At 46.0% G+C, this 23,059-nt stretch overlaps 1 protein-coding gene across 1 annotated transcript; it reads right to left on the reverse strand.

The window, feature by feature from the left end:
- Positions 1-1,279: 1,279 nt before the first annotated feature.
- LOC105889862 (H-2 class II histocompatibility antigen, A-U alpha chain-like) lies at positions 1,280-4,246 on the reverse strand. Its single transcript, XM_031571067.2, has 4 exons — positions 4,089-4,246; positions 3,260-3,508; positions 2,314-2,598; positions 1,280-2,050 (listed from the first exon to the last, which is right to left on the reverse strand). The coding sequence occupies exons 1-4, from the start codon at positions 4,144-4,146 to the stop codon at positions 1,929-1,931; spliced, it is 714 nt and encodes a 237-aa protein (XP_031426927.1). The 5' UTR covers positions 4,147-4,246; the 3' UTR covers positions 1,280-1,928.
- Positions 4,247-23,059: the final 18,813 nt, after the last annotated feature.

Consider the following 23,059-nt stretch of genomic DNA (forward strand, 5'->3'; position numbering starts at 1 on the left):
AAAACTCCATCAAGTCAGGTGCAACAAAATGCTGTTACTCAAACATTTATTTCATATCATATTTCTCTCTATACTGGTTTACTGTCAAACTCAGGACCAGTATTTTTCTTTTTTTCAACAATGCCTCACCAGGCAAACTCCTGACAGACTTAGCTCTGTGAAGCTGCAGTGTTAATTACGCATATGCGTGTGTGTGTGTGTGTGCTAGAGGTTTAGTCTAAACACAATGTGTTTTTTTTGTTGTTGTTACGAGTGATGTGCAAAGCTTACACAAACAATCCTTGTTAACAATAAGTGAGGGAAATTGATCTTACATGGAGAAAAAATTGCCCAGAATGGCATTATTTATTTTATTGTGGCTTTGCTGAGGACTTTATTAAAGTAGCAGTTAGGAGTCTAAACGTGAATCTCTTAAAAGGCAAAACTCAAGCCTGCTCTCATGGTGTTTTCTCAGTGTTTACCATTTCTTCAAGATGTTGGTCTACACCAGATCTGTAGAAGACCACCCATATTCCAGCCCCTCACTCTTCTTCTCCTTACCTTAGGCACCTTGGATGTATCTTAATTTAAACTATTCTTGTGTTCTTCCCCTCTCCTTTCTAGAACAACACAGAAAGTGTTGCAGCTGTTCTACAGGGCAGGTCGCCGGATCCTCCTCTTTGCGCACTGCATGCCGTATTCAGAGTGGTAACGTGCACCTCACCATTTGCCGTGATCGCTTTTTGCAGTGTTGTGTTGTGTGGACATGTGAGGAGGCACCAGAATCAAGAGCACGGGTAGCTGTTGGTAACCCCCTGCAACAGCTGCTCCCTGTAAAACCCTTCAGTGCCCCCTACCCTTCTGGTGGCAGCCATTACCCTCCCTCTTTCCAGATGGTTACTTATGTTGTGGTGGCCTGACGTGGTTCTATCCCAGCTGCGAGAATGGTTTCTTCCGTATTTTATTGTGATTTAGCCATGTATTAATAAATATTGTTTATTTTTCTATTGAATAACATCTACATTCTACCACATCTCTGTCATTTCTGGAACATATCTGTGTGAGAGCCCGCTTGTCTCTGTTAAAGGTACAATTGGACACTTCCTTGGTGTGAAAGGCTCCAGGTGGCATAGAGCCAAGACCTTACTACCAGTAGGTTGCACTTGATTCACCGGTTTTCAGATTTCATGGTGGAAGGTTCCACATGCCAGAAACCTTAAGGTAATGCCTACTTGTAACGAAGGATGGGTAGGGGTTCCCTTAACTGAGTCACAAGAAAGCTTTGGCTGATGCAAACGAATTATTTCAGATTTTTATTATTATCTTTTTTTTGTACATATGGAAATGGTTATGAAAATTTCATCAAAATCATTCAGTGGGTTTCTCCTGTCTATAAGTAACCTATTCTCAGATCTTGGTGGTGGTCTTTGTTCATCATTGAAATAGTCAAGAATTTCCTCTATTGTCAAAGTTAAACCTGACATTAAGGCATCATTTACATCTGGATTAGTCCTAAGATTCCCTCTGGAAATCTGATTGTTTAAATCAAGACTAGGGTATGTCTGAAACTATTTTAATCCATGTCTGAGACCTCTGGGTTTAATATATGATTTAATCTATGACTAGGCTTAATCCCTGTATGGGAAACCAAGCCAATATTTTTTATGGAAACATATGTCGGGAGTAAATCCACAGAATATTAATTAAAAATGCAAAGTAGAATCCATCAAAGCCTCATAAACATGGGTTCAGAGAAACATTAAACAGTAAACCAAAGTAAAAATAGGAGCACACACAGTGATTTACAGAGGGGTCATTGTGAAGTTTCATTCTTCCATTAAACTTCCAACATAAAGGCTGAGGCAGAGAAACAGGGAATGTCAGGATTGCATTATCTACATTTCATTCATCTGATGGGAATGAATAGGAAGCCACATTAGAATACAGTTTCAGTTGCACTGGTTTCCCTTGACGAGGAAGAACGTTCCGGTAGCCACTCCCAGCAGTCCCAGAGTCAGACCCACTCCACAGAACACTGAGGGACCAAGACTGGGCTCCGACACCTCAACATCTGAGGAACACACAGATGTGCACACGCACACACACACTTTAATATCTGAGGAAGACACACAATCAATATTTATACAAATCATGATCTGTAATCTAAAGCCTACAACACTTTTACGTCAGTAGAGCCCAATGCATTGGACAGGTGTAGGTGAATGGTACAACTGTTGAATTGTCATGAAGGCATCTAGTGAGATATAGCAATATGATAATATATGCAATATGAATACCCATCTGGATATGTGGCAATATGATGTAATGCTTTACCAAACTCTCTTGTCATGGGCCACTCCAGTGCTGAGTGCTCCACAGTGCAGGTGTACATGTCCCCCTCCTGAGGGGTGAACTTCAGGGTGGAGAACTGGCTGAAGGAGAAGTCATTAACATTTATACGGAGCTGACTGCTGCTCACTCCCTGGGTCACGTTCTTGTTGTTCTTGGTCCACCTCACGGTGAGTCGGGGAGGGTAGAACCCAGTGATGAGACAGATGAGGGTGTTGCCAGTGCCCACCTTCACCTCATCTCTGGGGTAGATGGAGCACATGGGGGGGGCTGGGGACGACATAAAAGAGTGAGATGGTGTGCCCCTGACAGGAAGACATTACTGTGCAACAAACATTTATCATCAGTGACCAATGACACTCACACACACTGTGTACATAAGAGAAACATACAATGTGGGAGAGACAAAGCGTAGCTGTCTTGACACTCAGTTATTACTGCTGTAGAAAGAGGAATGAGAGAGGAGTGAGAGAGGGAGTGAGAGAGGGGTGTCCCAGAGAGTGTTCCATGGAGCTCATCAATGCTAATAACATGTACACCTTACTAATGCTGGACGTCTATAAAGCCTATAAAGTGTCTACTGAGTAAAGAAATGTAAAACATAAATTTGTCCATGATGAGCAAAACTGTAAACTAATTTACTGCAGCCATTTGTACAATAATAATAATTTGCATGTTAGGCCTACTTAGTCAGTTGTTAACTGTAAATTTGGCTTAAGTGTCCCAAAACTTTGCAAACTATCTCAAATGCAGTCTGCCTATTGAAGAATCCCAATATATCTTTATAAAACTGCACTGAATATTTTTTTTTAATGTGGAAAATCATGATGTCATGAAACAGCTTTGTCCTTAAATATATCATATATTAGCACATGACCAGAGATTAAAACTGACTGAAGAAAATCAAATCTGTGACGTTATTTAAACTCACCCTCTGCTACTGCTGGACTTTTGTTTCCTTTTATGTCTGTTTGCAAGTACTGTTTGCAGCGTTGCTGTTCTGCAACTGCCCTCTCATATGTGCCTTCCACATATTTATACGGATCAGCAAACTCAGGCAGTGTCATAATCATTTTGCCCTTGGTGAAGTCTGCGTGGCCCTTCTCTTCCCCATCCACTCCATACATCTCCTCTCCATCTGAGTCTGTGCACCCCCTCAGACCAATATCCTCATGTACAACTGGAACACACAACAACACACAGTATTAAAACCCCTGCACAAGCTGAGAAAATACATGTCAATATAAAGCACTTTGAGCTGCATTCTTTTGCATGAAAGGTGCTATATAAATAAAGTTTTATTATTATTATTATTATAATATGTGTATGTAATAGGGACACTTCATCCACACAACTCAGTAGAGGTATGATAAATATTCTTTCATTTTATCTCAGTAGCTCTTTACCAACCATGACATCAGCAAGGACGTTTATTAAGACAAATTAATAAATGATCTCATTGTGATATTTTGCAGCCTCAGCGTACACACTATGATTTCCCCACTCCTATCACCATCATATACTGAAGTTCTATCCATGGTGAACTGTAGTCATATTGGCCTTAATCTCACATTTATTTTTCATTTGAAATGAACGGAGAGGCTGAAACAGTATCACATCGAGATTATGTGTGAACAACTCATGCCGCTACATTTTCTATGCAGTATTGAACTTCGTATAGTATATAATTCACAAGTGTTTTCTTTCCTCAGCATTCTCAATGTGAAAATCCCAGTGAACTAAAAAGGCAGTTTACTCACTCTTAGTCTCTGTGCAGATAATCCCAGTAAGGACCAGTAAAATCCATGTTAAAGTCATCTTTGGATGCAGGAACCGAAGGGGTCTCAGTGTTGAACAGAGAGTGAGAGCACAGGGAAGACAAACTCTCTCAGACTACAGAGAAACTCAACTGAGACACGCTCACCCAACAACCAATCAGATAATCAGGTTCCTCAGTGCATCATCTGTGTCCGGGAGAACACCCCTGTCAAATTTCAGTGTAGGGTTTCTGTCAAGTCTTTAGTGACTTTAGTGAGTTAATGACAAACAATATATATTACTCTCTATTTTTCTTCATCAGATTTTCATGAACTGATTCAAATGAAACCCCCCACTGTTTCTCACCGTTTGATTTGATCAAATGATCATTTCTCCTGCTGCATGCAAATACTGTATAATGGTTCCATACTCTAAAACTTTAGAATCAAAGTGTCCAATTAGGCAGCAGTTAAGTTGATAAAATGTCTCATCTATTAGGATAGAACTATCAGTTCAAATGCAGGGAGTCCCAGACAACTCAAATATTTTAAATGAGGCCCAACTAGACTACAAAAGTATTATTTTAATCAGTATCATTTTCAACAAACATGCTTTTTCATATCTTATATGCATTATAGTTATTTGTGTGTACAATTTAACCAACTAGACGCTAAGCGCTGACAAGGCATACATTTGATCAGTCTGTGCTCTCCCGTGGTTTCAATGTCATTCCAAACGTGTTCTATCAGGGCAGCAACAGAAACGCATATCCAACAGCCCTGTCCATTTTACCACGTCCATTTTACCAAAAGCTTCACCTATGTCTCATCTAGTCAGCCATTACAACATTTCAGTTCTTATATTTTCCATAGCCCCCTCCCTTCATGAATATGTATCAGTTTACTACCTCTGAGACGGGAAAACTCTGAAACATTTGTCCAGAGGGGAAATTGTTAAGAGATCCAGCTGTGAGCAAATGTCTCAGAGGCCTGTATTCATGAAGGCAAGGGTTATCAAAGACACTTGACTGTTCTCTCCCTTGTACGTCGCTTTGGACAAAAGCGTCTGCTATATTGACTAAATGACTAAATGAATATAAGATTCAGTGGATCATTGAATATTGTCAATCATTATTAACTGATCCATTAATTCAGATTTTTTAACAGTTCTCCCTTTCTAAGTCTTTCTGCCTTGGACACAAATCATTGTTATAAGATCAGTCAACTTTGCTTGAATTGAGTGATATTCAGTCTCCCTCCACTGAAGATGCCATAACTCTCACAAGGAAAGGCGAAACCCGTGGTTTCCAGAGTAAAACACAGCGTTTAGCCAATTTGGTGGGAAAACCATTGGGATGTTTGCTCAGACTCAAAGACACATGATGACTATAAGACAAAACTAAATGAATGTGTTCGGATTACACAATTGTCTTGCCCAGTTTCCCAGAAATGTGTTCTAGCCTATCCTGATGTGTTTGCTTAGGCCTTTTAGGATGGTACAGGAGATCAAAGATCATGGGAGAGTTATAACAACAACAATATTACAACATAAATTATCAACATTCTGAAGAATTTTCCCTTTCTGGGTACTGATGATACTAAGTGTAAGATGAACTTAATGGGAATGTGGGTTGACTGTGTAGCTGGCATAGGCTGCACTGGTGTTGTGTGATGCAGCCACCCTCTGTCGGGTTCTTCCCACAATGTTGACACACGTAAGTGAGTGTGTGTGTGTGTGTGTGGTGACGATTAACTAATTTAGATTCTTCGCCTCCTGTGGTCTTCTCCGTGTATTGTGTGTAGTGCTTTGCCTATACTAAAGGCCAGGGTAGACTGTCTGAGCCTTAAGGATACTTGCTTCTCAGGGGTTTGTTCTGCCCTCACCAATGGTCCTACTACAAGATGGTGGCGCATGCACAACGCGAGGCTCAGCTTCTATCCAGATTTTGCAAAATAGTTGCTATCTGCCTATTTGTTTCAAGTCTGTTCACTCAGAACAGTCTTGCAAACACTTTCTACAGCCGACAGGATATTTTGGACATCGGATCTTGTAATTCTATCCACTTTATCGATGGGCTCAGGCTCATTCCTGAGATCACCAAGACTACGGAGGCTAGTTACCCGGCTCCACCGACCAGAAGTGCTCACAGGCGGAGTTGAGACCATAAACAAAGATGGGGGAAGAGAGGTGGGCTAAGGGCTAAGCTGAAGCTAACTCCTCACCTGCTATCTCTACCTAGCCTTTTCCTCGCCAACGTTCGATCTCTCTCGAACAAAATGGATGAGCTGCGGCTGCGGATCACCACACATAAATAGATTATGGACCGTAACATCATGATTTTCACGGAAACATGGCTCAACAGCAGCGTTCCCGATAGCGCCATTGAGCTAACGGGGCACTACCTCCTCTGGGCGGATAGCACAGCTAATGACTCCGGTAAGACCAGAGGTGGGGGTCTGTGCATCTATGTGAACAAAGCTTGGTGCACGGACACTATCATTATCGAGAGTCACTGCTCTCCTAACCTAGAATATCTCATGGTTAAATGCAGACCTTTCTATCTGCCCAGCGAGTTCACATCTACTGTTGTGACTGCAGCCTATATCCCCCCTGATGCTAATGCTAAACTGGCAATGAAAGAACTGCATGCTGTGCCATTAGCAAATGACAGACTTCACACCTGGAGGTAGCCTTTATTGTAGCGGGTGAATTCAAACACTCCAACCTGAAGACTGTGCTCCCCAAATTCCACCAACATGTCTCCTGCGCCACAAGAGGAGTCAAGACTTTTGACCATGTTTACACCAGCATGGCTGGTGCATACAAAGCCGTCCCCCTCCGCCACCTAGGACAGTCTGACCACCTCTCTACTCCCCAAGTGCACACCACTCATCAACGTGTGAAACCCACAGTGAGGACAGTTAAAGTGTGGCCAGAGGGAGCAGACTCTGCACTACAGCCCCGGTTCGAACACACGGACTGGAGTGTGTTTGCCATTCAGGCCACACTGGACTACCACACGAACATCGACTCCTATGCCTCTTCCATTTTGGACTTCATCAACACCAACATCAACAGTGTCACCACCCTCAAACAAATGACTACATTCCCTACATTCCCTAACCACTAGCCATGGATTGAACAGAGAGGTCCGCCTTACTGCTGAAGGCACAAGACACCGCTTTCAGATCAGGTGATGCTCGGGCCTACAGTTCATCCAGGGCTGACCTGAAGAGGGGCATCAAGAAGGCCAAGCACTGCCACAAGCTAAGGATTGAGGAGAAGAACAAGAACAACTCCGACCCCCGACGCATGTGGCAAGGCATCCAGGCCATAACGGATTACAAACCCACCACCAACACCCCCAAAAACAGCGATGCCTCCTTCCCTGATGAGCTTAACAGCTTTTATGCCTGCTTTGACAGGGACAACCAGGAGGCGGCCACCAAGGCTGGTCAAGGCTGGTCACTACAGACCACCACTCTCCTCCACCGACGTGTGTGCTACACTGACACTAATTGCATTTGCGATTAAATCGCGATATGATAGAACGCGATTTTCTAACCGTAACGTTCGCGATTTAAAAACGTGGTCTAAAAAAAAAAAGTAAATGTTTTTTTTTTTTTCTTAAGATGGTACATTTTGCACACAGTGTTTAAAAAGTGCATTCCTTGTGTTTATTCTTACAATGACTTTGTTTAAATTACTTAAATGCACAGTGGCAAAGCCACCGATTTGTTCTTGATGAGCAGTTCAATAAAAATTTAAAATGGGGGAAATAATATTCTACACTAAATGTATCAAATATTGTGTTGGTCATATTTAAATCATTAATTACGATTTGTTGGGAAAAAAATGTGGATAAAATAAAAAAATTGCATAATAAATCGCAATCGCAATATTTGGGGAAAAAAATTGCAATTAGATTATTTTCCCAAATCGTTCAGCCCTACACTCCGCCCTTTCTCACCTGGACAATAGCAACACCTGTGTGAGAATGCTGTTCATAGACTTCAGTTCATTCATAGACTTCAGGGTATTGTGTGTAGTGCTTTGCCTATACTAAAGGCCAGGGTAGACTGTCTGAGCCTTAAACACACTGGCGTGCCACAGGGCTGTGTGCTGAGTCCACTCCTCTACTCCCTCTTCACCTACGACTGCACACCTGTACATGGTTCTAATACCATTGTCAATCACAACGGTGATTGGCCTCATCAGCGGCAACGATGAGTTGGCCTACAGAGAAGAGGTCCACCTGGCGGAGTGGTGTGCCGACATCAACTTGGCTCTCAGGAAGGACTTCAGGAAGAAAGGTGGCACACACACCCCAGCCATATCAACCGGACGGGAGTAGTGTGTGTCGCCAGCTTCAAGTTCCTGGGTGGCCACATCTCTGAGGACCTCTCTTGGACCCTCAACTCCTCAACACCAGCGTCTCTTCTTCCTGAGGAGACTGAAGAAGGCCCATTTGTCTCAGATTCTGGTACATTTCTACAGATTTTGTCATGTCACCAAAGTGTTTTGTATGATGGTCTAATTTTAATGATTTCTTTTCTAAAAGGGCGGATAAGAAGTTTTAATGGAATGGAAATTATAATTAAAATAAAATAATAAAAACTTAGTAGTACTTGGTATTTCTGTATCACTGTTTATATTGGATTATTGATATGCCTTGACACCATAAAAAAAGTTATTTAATCCTTTGAGTGTTATATTCTTACAGGTTTGTCATAGCACACTGAACTGACATTCAATGAAGGCATCTATCAAGAAATCAATCATGAATATCAGGGATGGTAATGATCAAGACTGCTAGCTGTTTTTTTGCTGTCTTTTTTCCCCAAACTTGCTTTAGAGATATGAATTACATCTACCCATAAATCTTAAAAATATATAGTTGTTGTTGTTTTTTTTATTTTTTTTAAAGGAAGGGCAAACAATGCTTTAATATTTATTTCCTACCATGTTTGTCCTGTATCAAACACTGATGATAACTGAGATCACAAAGAGGTTTATATTAACTCATTTCTCCTACAGTCTTTGTGATTGGAGATATTATAGAATGTGTCTAGTTTCACTAGTCCGGCTTTGGCTCCCTCTGCAGTATTTTTTCTCAGTGCTTGCAGTTAAATAATTCCCTCCAGAGATTTTCCGTAGATCTTAGATCTTTGTTCAAGACGTTTTGTTACTTCTGTCAATAATTGGTTGCAGTCACATGTAATCAACCACAATATAAAAATGTTCTGTCTAACAATAACGTTTTGAAAAAAACTGTTATGTCCTTCTCTGTCTATTTCTCTAACCTTTTCTCTCTCTCTCTCTCTCTCTCTCTCTCTCTTTTTTTTTGTTGAGTGTTTCCTTGGCAAGATGCCAAGTCGCAGTTTAGTGACTTTTTGTTTTTTTAAACACAGGAATAGGAGCAGGTCTAGGGATAATTGTCTTTGTTTTGTGTTTTGTGCCTCTTTTGTGTTTGGCTACAGCGGCTGCTGACCAGGAAGTGAATACCAGAAACAGAATAAATTCCTGAAGCTCTTTTAGTCATTTTGAAGCGCAGGATGAATTAATTACTCAAATTATCACACATAGAACAATATCCTGATATCTCAGATCGAGGTCAGCTGAGACAGAAACTGAGAAAAAGGAGATGGCTTTTCTTTCCCCCAAAGACACCAAACAGTAATATGAGAAAGACGAAGTATGTCAACCATGTGATCCTCAAGCTTCCTTTCTGTCTGTGTTTGCTGGTTACCTGTGCCTGGAGGCCTGGAGTTGCTTTGACTGGTTACCCAGAAGCCAAGCAGTTTCTATGGTCATAAATTGAAACTCCTCACTCTGCTGTTTTGCTTTTCAGGTTTTGATGAAAATCTGCAAGAAAAATGACTACCAGGCAGGTGATTGTAAGAAACGATCTGAATAGATAACAATACAAACTCAAATTTGCCGTGAAGTCAATGAATAAAGTACACTAATATCACTAAAGCCTGCCAATGATCACATACACTAATAAAGAGCCTGCCAATGCTGGATTTCTCCTTGAGCAGCTGCTGTTGTGATGCGATGTTTGAGCAGAATCACTTCCTGTCCCCAAGACCCTTTGGTCATGTGTGATGGACATATTGTATGTTCTGTGGGAGTGAGAGGTCCTGGTATGACCCTGAATGTCTTCTGGTCTGCTCACCTTCAGGAGGAGCTCTTGAGGGTAACATTCCCATTGATGAGGTTCTCGTGCTTCTCAAATCTTTCTTCTGTTTGGTTTTAACGATAAAGCAGAAGACACACCCAGCAGACAGACAGACAGGCTCACTCACTTACTCACTCGCCTCACTCAAACGACCTTCACTAATGACCTTCACACCTGGCACACTTTTACCTTTTATCCCTCAGAAGACGTTATTATTTTCCCCTCTAGTTCTTCCTTTCACCCCGTCTGACTCTGGTGTTGCTTATGCAGGTCAGCTCTCAGCTGTTCTTATATGGGTGTTCTGATAGCCATAAAAATAAGTGAAATAGAGGTATAGAGTTTCCCTGAGTCTCTGCTTAAATGCCCTAAATGCTGAGATAACTTTATCCTCCAATGAATTATAATATATAGTACACAGTTTCCATGGACAATGTGAATAAAAACAGTGTGTTTCCAATTATAACTAATTTTGCCACTGTCACTGAGGTAATACATTTGATACTGGTGATAACATTTCTATATACAGCAATGGCTGTACTTGAGAGAGGAACTGAATAGGAATTGTTTTGCTTGTGCTGGTCAGCTCTCAGCTGTTCATGATTGGGTTTTACTGGTATCAAACATGTCAGTGCTGGCGTGAGACAAGCCTTATGTAACACTATGCCCAATGCAGAAGTGAAGTGTTGGGTTCCCAGTCTGCGTTGGTTCCTGTCAGGTCAAATCAAGTCACCAATCTGCTTTTCACGTCTCTCCAATTACAGCAACAAGTGCAGCTTTTAAATGGGTTTAGAGCCATTAAGTAAACATTGAAGAGGGTCTGATGGAAAGTCTCTTTTGAAACCACAAAGATCAGCCTTCCATTGCCTCCTGGCTTGACTGTGTGAGAGCAACAATCTCCTTTTTTATTTAAAAGTTGCAAGCGATTTCAGGCCCTGGACAGTTTTCAGCCATTTTGTATAAATGAATAGCCTAATGGATGCACACACAAGTCAGTATAATGAAAGGATAGTGGCAGGAAAAGGTTTACAAGAGTCAGTAAATATATGACACTGGCACTGTGCTTTAAAAATAATAGATTGGTCAGGTAAAGTTGCTTCTGTTTTGGGGCTTGTTTTTAGCTGAAAGTGCTTTGCACTGAGCGTGTCGATAAACAGCATTTGGACGGCGTGGCGTGTCACATCCACAAGCCTGACGCCACTTTGAGTAGCTTTGCTGTTGCTGAGTCAAACACTTTCCCGCTGGGTTGGCAGCCAAACAGTGGAAGACTTGCTGATGTGACAGTCATGACAAAGTAAACACCTGGAGAGAAGAATTACATGATAATGAGTGCAGGCGCAAATCCCAGAACAGTGCTTTGGTTTGTGGAAGAGTTACAGGTACAGTCGGAAAGAAAGTGTTCAGCCACACAAGCTGAACATGAAGCCCTGACATTCAGCTCATAGTGAAGTTCCTGAATTTCAGAAAATAGCCCAACTGAAAACACAACCTGTCTAGAAAGTCACTTAACAGGATATGCTGAATGAACATGTGGACACATATACAGAATACTGTGGCTCTGATACTCTCTGTGACTAACACATCAGTACACAGAAACATTGCATGCAATACCTGGCAAACACTACTGAGTAAATGAGGCCTATGACTTCAAGCCTGTTTAGGACCCCTGGGCAAGGGCAGCGCTAATGATTTTGGGCCCCTTGGGAGAAGATCGTCTTGACCCCCAAACCTGCATGATGATGTATGTACATACGCCCTCGATTATCTAAACAAAGTCCATGAATGTTAACTGCAATTTGACTGTAATAAAGAAGAACGTTATATATATCAAACATGCAGTGGAAATGTGGTGGAGGCCTTTCCTTGGCAACAAAAGATGTCATAACATCCAACTCATGCCATTGGTTCGCTCATGAACATGGCAAAGGATTAAAGGGACTTTCCGATTTAGTCTGGTATTTCCACCTCTGTGCTTGTGGTTAGGTTTGGCAGACAGCCTGGCATTGTGTCTCTTGCCAAAAGAAGGAAACAGATACATACATTGTTATTTAATTTCAGTGAATTATATTTACTCATACATATTAATTAAATTCAATTGTATCTATATAGCATCAAAACAATAACATTGTCTCAAGGTGCTTAACAGAGCCCAGAGCCCCCTGGAGCAAACACAAAGGGGCAAATGTCTTCATATACATTTATTTGTATATAGAAATGAAACATCTTGTTTATGTTCAGTCTTCACAGCTATTAGTCAAGTTATTCTTTGATGTATTTAATGCATTTTCATGAGTATTCTCATACACACCCTTAAGAGGGGCACGTGGACAGGTCTGGGGTGGGTCTTATCAAGTTTTCAACATTTGCCTTTGCCCCTTCGTCACAGGCTTGCTCTTGAAATTTATATCTAAAATTGTGGTCAGGTCAGGTCACCCAGGTCACACGGACAGATTGGTAAAAGTGGTGGGATTCAGTGGAACACACAGTGGAAGACTGAGAAAAGTGTGATGCCATCATACCCTCATGTCTAAAGATTATAGAGTGTGGATCTTACCTTGTGTATGTGATTAAACCATTATAGAACACAGTATGTTACAATAAGGAGTCCTTAACTGTCCATGTTGTAAGGTTAAATAAATCAACCATATGGACTCTTTGAACTGCATTTTGTCTTCTCCATTGCATAGACTTTGCCACCATCTACTGGTAGTCATGGTGAACTATAAATTCTATTTAGCACAACCATGAAATTGCTAAGCTTTTTTTATTTACCTTTTGTTGTGATTGATTGTTCATTGATTAGCTCTTTGGTGTTACATGCAGGCTGAGAACAGTGAAGTCGTTTTTAGAGGTTAGTTTGTCTAGCTGCATCCCATATGCTGTTATTGAGCTGAGGAATGCCTGAGTGTCATGCAAGCATAAAGAGGCACTGCTGGTTTTGCGTAACTGGAACAAAAATGTTTGCAATAAATCTCAAAGCTTAATTAAAAGACACTGTTTCCAAATGGTCCCATTCATTTGGTGCAATTGGATAGAAATTAAATGAAAAGCCTGAAACTCTTTTAACTGCATATTGCTTTCTCCATTGCATAGATTGTTTCAGGCTTTTCAATTCATTTCTTTACATTTTACTGATAGAAACAATCATGAGACAATGTGTGAACACGGTGAATCATGATATTTTACATGATCACTCTGGTGGGTTTGGAAACATTGTAAAAATATGTGGCACATTTGAAAAGATGTCACCTTTTGTCTCCAGACTGCATCCTCTGGATAGTCTCTTTTCTCCTTAAGAGGTTGAGCTGCGTCATTAAGGGTCTCCTTCTGATTTGGGTCCTTTTCAAGGTTTGGACATTTTCAGTGAGTTGTTTTGTCTCTATGACAGCAACTAACTGCTCTACTCATGGAGGATAAGGCTGCTGTACAACAGTAGGGTTTAAAACATGAAATGATGTTCATGCTAATTTTGTTTTAAATTGGTCCACTGCTGCAGTGAATAGGAAGACCAATGCATAATCTCACCACTGGATATATGAATCTGTTCAGTTATACACAGATACAAGATATTATTTGATGTGCTAGTGGTTAGGGATCTTAAACAAATATAGTTTTGTTTTATAAGTCTCGTGCTCTCGGTTGACTGTGAAATAGGAAAATTAGATATATTAACCAGGCTACTGGTGTCATCTGTTGGCATTCTTACAATCACACACATATGAAACAGCATGAAATGTATCAGTCCTTCACAAAGTTTACGATGAATGACAGGTTGTTTCTTCAAATTAGATTTAGGATTTAAAATTCAATTAGGCCACTTTATTTTAGAGGTTTAGTAATGACAAGGCGTGTATACAGAATGTTAAGACTATTACCAATTAATTTATTAAAAATAGGAATGATTCCATCCTTTTGATCATTAAGGTCCATATTTACGCATGGTGTTTTTTATTAGACACATCTAACTTCATTTTTTGTACCGTCGTCATGGTCTCTCATGTTTCAGGAATACAGACCACTGTGCCAAAACTCCGAGCTGTAGATTCTGGAGTGTAGTCCTTAGGCTGTCTGGTGTACAAGCTGTGGCTATTAAATAATGAGGCCAATGCTCTAGTTCAATTCTAATGAACAAAACGCATGTACCTCTTACATACTCTTAATAACCATCTTGTTTTTAGGCTATGTGGTGTAGGTTCATCATAGCACTGGCAGGAGGAGAGTGCAGCATTCTGACATGTCCAGAGCTTCCTGCTTTACTGGGGTGTTACCACCTGCTCCAGCCACAACACACAACGAGGCGAACACAAGAATTTATTGGAAGGGAAAATATAAAGAAACAAATATCTAGGGGAGAATATTAGATCTGCGAGCTGGGTGTGTGTGTTTGCATGTGTGTATGTGTGTGTGTGTGTGTGTGTGTGTGTGTGTGTGTGTGTGTAGTGTCAAATGTGAAAAATGAGAATGACAGATGGAGGAGTGGTAGGCCGCTTTATGCGCACGAGAGGATAATGAGGCCTAATACTACTGCCACTCCCTCAACCACAGAGAGGATATCAAGGCCTAATACTACTGCCACTCCCTCAACCACAGAGAGGATAACGAGGCCTAATACTACTGCCACTCCCTCAACCACAGAGAGGATAAAGAGGCCTAATACTACTGCCACTCCCTCAACCACAGAGAGGATAACGAGGCCTAATACTACTGCCACTCCCTCAACCACAGAGAGGATATCGAGGCCTAATACTACTGCCACTCCCTCAACCACAGAGAGGATATCGAGGCCTAATACTACTGCCACTCCCTCAACCACAGAGAGGATATCGAGGCCTAATACTACTGCCACTCCCTCAACCACAGAGAGGATATCGAGGCCTAATACTACTGCCACTCCCTCAACCACAGAGAGGATAACGAGGCCTAATACTTCTGCCACTCCCTCAACCACAGAGAGGATAACGAGGCCTAATACTACTGCCACTCCCTCAACCACAGAGAGGATAACGAGGCCTAATACTACTGCCACTCCCTCAACCACAGAGAGGATAACGAGGCCTAATACTACTGCCACTCCCTCAACCACAGAGAGGATAACGAGGCCTAATACTACTGCCACTCCCTCAACCACAGAGAGGATAACGAGGCCTAATACTACTGCCACTCCCTCAACCACAGCACAGAGAGGATAACGAGGCCTAATACTACTGCCACTCCCTCAACCACAGCACAGAGAGGATAACGAGGTCTAATACTACTGCCACTCCCTCAACCACAGAGAGGATAACGAGGCCTAATACTACTGCCACTCCCTCAACCCCAGAGAGGATAACGAGGCCTAATACTACTGCCACTCCCTCAACCACAGAGAGGATATCGAGGCCTAATACTACTGCCACTCCCTCAACCACAGAGAGGATATCGAGGCCTAATACTACTGCCACTCCCTCAACCACAGAGAGGATATCGAGGCCTAATACTACTGCCACTCCCTCAACCACAGAGAGGATAACGAGGCCTAATACTACTGCCACTCCCTCAACCACAGAGAGGATATCGAGGCCTAATACTACTGCCACTCCCTCAACCACAGAGAGGATATCGAGGCCTAATACTACTGCCACTCCCTCAACCCCAGAGAGGATAACGAGGTCTAATACTACTGCCACTCCCTCAACCACAGGACAGAGAGGATATCGAGGCCTAATACTACTGCCACTCCCTCAACCACAGGACAGAGAGGATATCGAGGCCTAATACTACTGCCACTCCCTCAACCACAGAGAGGATAACAAGGCCTAATACTACTGCCACTCCCTCAACCACAGGACAGAGAGGATATCGAGGCCTAATACTACTGCCACTCCCTCAACCACAGGACAGAGAGGATATCGAGGCCTAATACTACTGCCACTCCCTCAACCACAGAGAGGATATCGAGGCCTAATACTACTGCCACTCCCTCAACCACAGAGAGGATATCGAGGCCTAATACTACTGCCACTCCCTCAACCACAGAGAGGATATCGAGGCCTAATACTACTGCCACTCCCTCAACCCCAGAGAGGATAACGAGGTCTAATACTACTGCCACTCCCTCAACCACAGGACAGAGAGGATATCGAGGCCTAATACTACTGCCACTCCCTCAACCACAGGACAGAGAGGATATCGAGGCCTAATACTACTGCCACTCCCTCAACCACAGAGAGGATATCGAGGCCTAATACTACTGCCACTCCCTCAACCACAGGACAGAGAGGATATCGAGGCCTAATACTACTGCCACTCCCTCAACCACAGGACAGAGAGGATATCGAGGCCTAATACTACTGCCACTCCCTCAACCACAGAGAGGATATCGAGGCCTAATACTACTGCCACTCCCTCAACCACAGGACAGAGAGGATATCGAGGCCTAATACTACTGCCACTCCCTCAACCACAGGACAGGGAGGATAACGAGGCCTAATACTACTGCCACTCCCTCAACCACAGGACAGAGAGGATATCGAGGCCTAATACTACTGCCACTCCCTCAACCACAGAGAGGATAACAAGGCCTAATACTACTGCCACTCCCTCAACCACAGGACAGAGAGGATATCGAGGCCTAATACTACTGCCACTCCCTCAACCACAGGACAGAGAGGATATCGAGGCCTAATACTACTGCCACTCCCTCAACCACAGAGAGGATAACGAGGCCTAATACTACTGCCACTCCCTCAACCACAGAGAGGATATCGAGGCCTAATACTACTGCCACTCCTTCAACCCCAGCACAGAGAGGATAACGAGGCCTAATACTACTGCCACTCCTTCAACCACAGGACAGAGAGGATAACGAGGCCTAATACTACTGCCACTCCTTCAACCACAGGACAGAGAGGATAACGAGGCCTAATACTACTGCCACTCCCTCAACCCCAGAGAGGATAACGAGGCCTAATACTACTGCCACTCCTTCAACCACAGAGAGGATAACGAGGCCTAATACTACTGCCACTCCTTCAACCACAGAGAGGATAACGAGGCCTAATACTACTGCCACTCCCTCAACCACAGAGAGGATAGTGAGGCCTAATACTACTGCCACTCTCTCAACCACAGAGAGGATAACGAGGCCTAATACTACTGCCACTCTCTCAACCACAGAGAGGATATCGAGGTCTAATACTTCTGCCACTCCCTCAACCACAGAGAGGATAACGAGGCCTAATACTACTGCCACTCCCTCAACCACAGAGAGGATAACGAGGTCTAATACTACTGCCACTCCCTCAACCACAGGACAGAGAGGATATCGAGGCCTAATACTACTGCCACTCTCTCAACCACAGGACAGAGAGGATATCGAGGCCTAATACTACTGCCACTCTCTCAACCACAGGACAGAGAGGATAACGAGGCCTAATACTACTGCCACTCCCTCAACCACAGGACAGAGAGGATATCGAGGCCTAATACTACTGCCACTCCCTCAACCACAGGACAGAGAGGATATCGAGGCCTAATACTACTGCCACTCCTTTAACCAAAGAGAGGATAAAGAGGCCTAATACTACTGCCACTCCCTCAACCACAGAGAGGATAACGAGGCCTAATACTACTGCCACTCCCTCAACCACAGAGAGGATAACGAGGCCTAATACTACTGCCACTCCTTCAACCAAGGAGAGGATAACGAGGCCTAATACTACTGCCACTCCCTCAACCACAGGACAGAGAGGATAGAGAGGCCTAATACTACTGCCACTCCCTCAACCACAGAGAGGATAACGAGGCCTAATACTACTGCCACTCCCTCAACCACAGAGAGGATAACGAGGCCTAATACTACTGCCACTCTCTCAACCACAGAGAGGATATCGAGGTCTAATACTTCTGCCACTCCCTCAATCACAGAGAGGATAACGAGGTCTAATACTACTGCCACTCCTGTTACGAATGGTGGGTGTTGTGCAGGACTCAATCGCACGACTCAGCACAGGGGTAGATTCAGAAGAATAAATGTTTACTAGCAGGGTTCGGTACACAGGTAGGCAGTCCAAAAATAGGCAAACAAATCCACACAGGGAATAGGCAGGAGAATAGTAGTAGGGCAGGCAGAGGTCAGAAGCACGAGTAATCACTTGAACAAGGCAGAAGCGCTAAACGCTAGGAATACACGAGGAGCAGTGGAAACACAAGGAACATACCATCAAACACAAACTTTTACGACGACACAACGAGGAACAAGAAAACAAGGACTATATATACACACACAGGCAACAGATAACGAGGGACAGGTGAGAACAATCAAGGCGGGGCAGACAAAGACACAGGTGGACTAAACAAGGGGAATAACAGGACACAGGTGAAACCAATGATACACACAACCCGGGAGATTGGGAACAGGTGAGGGGTGGAGACACGGACAACAACAAGAGGGCACATGGCATAGACAAACAAACATAGGGAAAGCACATGGCGGGAACAAGGAAGCACGAGGACTAGACATGGGAACAAACATGTGACCACACAAGGGAGACAAACACAGAAATTAGACACGGACAGACACAGACCTTACAGTACCCCCCCTCTAAGGGCCGGATTCCAGACGGCCCTAAACACAAACAGATCAAATCCACCTAGGGTGGGTGGAGGGGGTCCAGAGCAAGGCAGGCGGGCAGACCGGACCAGACAGCCCAAAAACACACAAACAGAACAAATCCACCTAGGGTGGGTGGAGGGGGTCCAGAGCAAGGCAGGCGGGCAGACCGGACCAGACAGCCCAAAAACACACAAACAAACAGATCAAATCCACCTAGGGTGGGTGGAGGGGGTCCAGAGCAAGGCAGGCGGGCAGGCCGGGCCAGACAGAAGGCTGGAAAGAAGGGTCTGGTGGCTGACCGGGTGGACGGCCAAGCAAGGGCAGAATGTCTGGTGGCTGGCCGTGTGGGTGGCCAAACCGGGGCAGAGTCTTTGGCGGCCGACCGGGTGGATGGCCAAACAGAGGCAGAGTCTTTGACGACCGACCGGGTGGATGGCCAAACAGGGGCAGAGTCTTTGGCGACCGGCCGGGTGGGTGGCCAAACAGGGGCAGAGTCTTTGGCGACCGGCCAAACAGACCAACAATAAACACAACAATAACCCTCACAACAAATAGATGCCAGCGATATCGATTGGTGTTTGGGGTTGCAGGGCCAGTGGCTGGGGTAGACGTGGCACCTGGACTCGCTGGTTCATTAGGGCTGGCGGCACCGAACCCTGGGTCTGCTGCAGCTGGGACAGGGAACCCAGGAACACTGGAGACAGGGTCCGGAGCGCCTGGGGCCGGCGCATGGACGCCTGGAACCGGCGCAAGGACACCTTGGACAGGGACGCCGGAGACGCTCGGGACCGGGACGCCTGAGGCGCTCGGGACAGGGGAGCCTGGGACGCTCGGGACCGGGGCGCCTGGGACGCTCGGGACCGGGGCGCCTGGGACGCTCGGGACCGGGGCGCCTGGGACGCTCGGGACAGGGGAGCCTGGGACGCTCGGGACAGGGGAGCCTGGGACGCTCGGGACAGGGGAGCCTGGGACGCTCGGGACAGGGGCGCCTGGGACGCTCGGGACAGGGGAGCCTGGGACGCTCGGGACAGGGGCGCCTGGAACGCTCGGGACAGGGGCGCCTGGAACGCTGGGGACAGGGGCGCCTGGGACGCTCAGGACAGGGGCGCCTGGGACAGCAGAGCCCTCAGCAGCGACGCCATCAGAAGGTGCTGCTGGACCGGTCTCGGCAGAGGGTGCTGCTGGGCCTGCATCGGAAACGGATGCTGGAGGATCTTGGTTGGCAGCTGTGGCAGCAGGGTCCGGGTCAGCTGCGGGGTGCGGGTCGGCAGCGGTGGCTGCGGGGTCCGGGTCGGCAGCGCTGGCTGTAGGGTACGCACAAGCTGGGTGAGCGTCGGCTGGGTCTGCTGGGTCAGCGACGGCTGGGTCTGCAGGGTCAGCGACGGCCGGGTCTGCAGGGTCAGCGACGGCCGGGTCTGCAGGGTGAGCGACGGCTCGGTCTGCAGGGAGAGCGGCGGCTTGATCTGCGGCGGCTGGTTCTGCTGTGGCGTAGACCTCAGTGGCGTCACCATCAGCAATTTCTTCAGAGACTGCTTCAGGGACAGCAGCGACAGAGGCTGCTTCGGGGTTGCTAGCAACAGAGGCTACGTCGGGGGCAGCAGTGGGTGCTTCGGGAGCGGTAGCGACGGAGGCTACGTCAGTGGCATCAGAGGCTGCTTCAGGGACAGCAGCGACAGAGGCTGCTTCGGGGTTGCTAGCAACAGAGACTGCGTCGGGGGCAGCAGTGGGTGCTTCGGGAGCGGTAGCGACGGAGGCTACGTCAGTGGCATCAGAGGCTGCTTCTGGGGTGGTAGCGACAGAGGCTACGTCGGGGGTGGTAGCGTCAGAGGCTGCTTCTGGGGCGGCAGCGTCAGAGGCTGCTTCGGGGGTGGTAACGACAGAGGCTACGTCGGGGGCGGCAGCGTCAGAGGCTGCTTCTGGGGTGGTAGCGACAGAGGCTACGTCGGGGGCATCAGAGGCAGCTTCTGGGGTGGTAGCGACAGAGGCTACGTCGGGGGCGGCAGCGTCAGAGGCTGCTTCTGGGGCGGCAGCGTCAGAGGCTGCTTCGGGGGTGGTAACGACAGAGGCTACATCGGGGGCATCAGAGGTAGCTTCTGGGGTGGTAGCGACAGAGGCTACGTCGGGAGCGGCAGCGTCAGAGGCTGCTTCGGGGGTGGCAGCATCAGAAGCTGCTTCGGGAGAGGCAGAGGCTGCTTTGGGAGTGGTAGCGACGGAGGCTACATCTGGGGCAGCAGAGACGACCTCGGAGGCGGCAGCGTCAGAGGCTGCTTCTGGGGCGGTAGCAACGGAGGCTACTTCAGGGGAGGCAGAGGCTGCTTTGGGAGTGGTAGCGACGGAGGCTACCTCTGGGGCAGCAGAGACGACCTCGGAGGCGGCAGCATCAGAGGCTGCTTCGAGGGTGGCAGAGGCTGCATCGATGGCAGCAGAAGCTGCATCGAGCAAGGCAGCGCCAGAGGCTTCTTTGGGTGTGACAGAAAATCTTTCCAATGCTGCAAAGGCAGCTTCGAGGGCGGCGGAGATAGCTTCAAGGGTGGAAGCTCCAAAGGCTGCGTTGACGGCGTCAGAGACCGCTTTGATGGTGGCCTTGGTAGAGGCTGCTTCGAGGTTGACAGCGTCAGAAGCTCTTCCTAGGGCGACTGCGGCTGTCCTGACGGCGGGAGGCAGGAGACGGGGAGTCGGAGCTGAAGCCAGAGCAGTATTGGCGAGTGAAGCTGAAACCCTGGAGCCGGAATCCAGGCGGCATGGAACCGGAGCTGGAGAGGGAGGTGCAGCGAGGGAATCCCAACGATCCAGGAGCTGCTCGAATTGTCCCAACAGCAGGTTCAGGGACTTCAGGGAACTTCTCCCTTGCTCCTCTATTCCCCTTGTCACGAGGCAGAGAGAGGAGGCTTGTTTGCTCAAACTGAGTCTGAGCACTGAGTCTGAGTCGACTGAGTCCATCTTTGGTGTCGTCGTACTGTTACGACTGGTGGGTGTTGTGCAGGACTCAATCGCACGACTCAGCACAGGGGTAGATTCAGAAGAATAAATGTTTACTAGCAGGGTTCGGTACACAGGTAGGCAGTCCAAAAATAGGCAAACAAATCCACACAGGGAATAGGCAGGAGAATAGTAGTAGGGCAGGCAGAGGTCAGAAGCACGAGTAATCACTTGAACAAGGCAGAAGCGCTAAACGCTAGGAATACACGAGGAGCAGTGGAAACACAAGGAACATACCATCAAACACAAACTTTTACGACGACACAACGAGGAACAAGAAAACAAGGACTATATATACACACACAGGCAACAGATAACGAGGGACAGGTGAGAACAATCAAGGCGGGGCAGACAAAGACACAGGTGGACTAAACAAGGGGAATAACAGGACACAGGTGAAACCAATGATACACACAACCCGGGAGATTGGGAACAGGTGAGGGGTGGAGACACGGACAACAACAAGAGGGCACATGGCATAGACAAACAAACATAGGGAAAGCACATGGCGGGAACAAGGAAGCACGAGGACTAGACATGGGAACAAACATGTGACCACACAAGGGAGACAAACACAGAAATTAGACACGGACAGACACAGACCTTACAACTCCCTCAACCCCAGAGAGGATAATGAGGCCTAATACTACTGCCACTCCTTCAACCACAGAGAGGATAACGAGGCCTAATACTACTGCCACTCCCTCAACCACAGGACAGAGAGGATATCGAGGCCTAATACTACTGCCACTCCCTCAACCACAGAGAGGATAACGAGGCCTAATACTACTGCCACTCCCTCAACCACAGAGAGGATATCGAGGCCTAATACTACTGCCACTCCCTCAACCACAGAGAGGATAACGAGGCCTAATACTTCTGCCACTCCCTCAACCACAGAGAGGATAATGAGGCCTAATACTACTGCCACTCCTTCAACCACAGCACAGAGAGGATAACGAGGCCTAATACTACTGCCACTCCTTCAACCCCAGCACTGCCACCAGGGGGCGCTGATGGGCATAACAGGGGGGACCTCAATGACGCTTGTTACTGTAGATACCAATAAATGGGTTAATGCATCTCAAACCCTGTTATACTGGTATAATAATAACAATAATGAATAATGTATCTATAGATTATACAATGATCAATATTGAACACGGTATTGCCATCCTTCTTGGTCAGTTCACTTCCCAATTCAGGATTGACATATATATAAC

The sequence above is a fragment of the Clupea harengus genome, chromosome 7 (genome assembly GCF_900700415.2).
Source record: "Clupea harengus chromosome 7, Ch_v2.0.2, whole genome shotgun sequence".
In the NCBI taxonomy this organism is placed as follows: Eukaryota; Metazoa; Chordata; class Actinopteri; order Clupeiformes; family Clupeidae; genus Clupea; species Clupea harengus.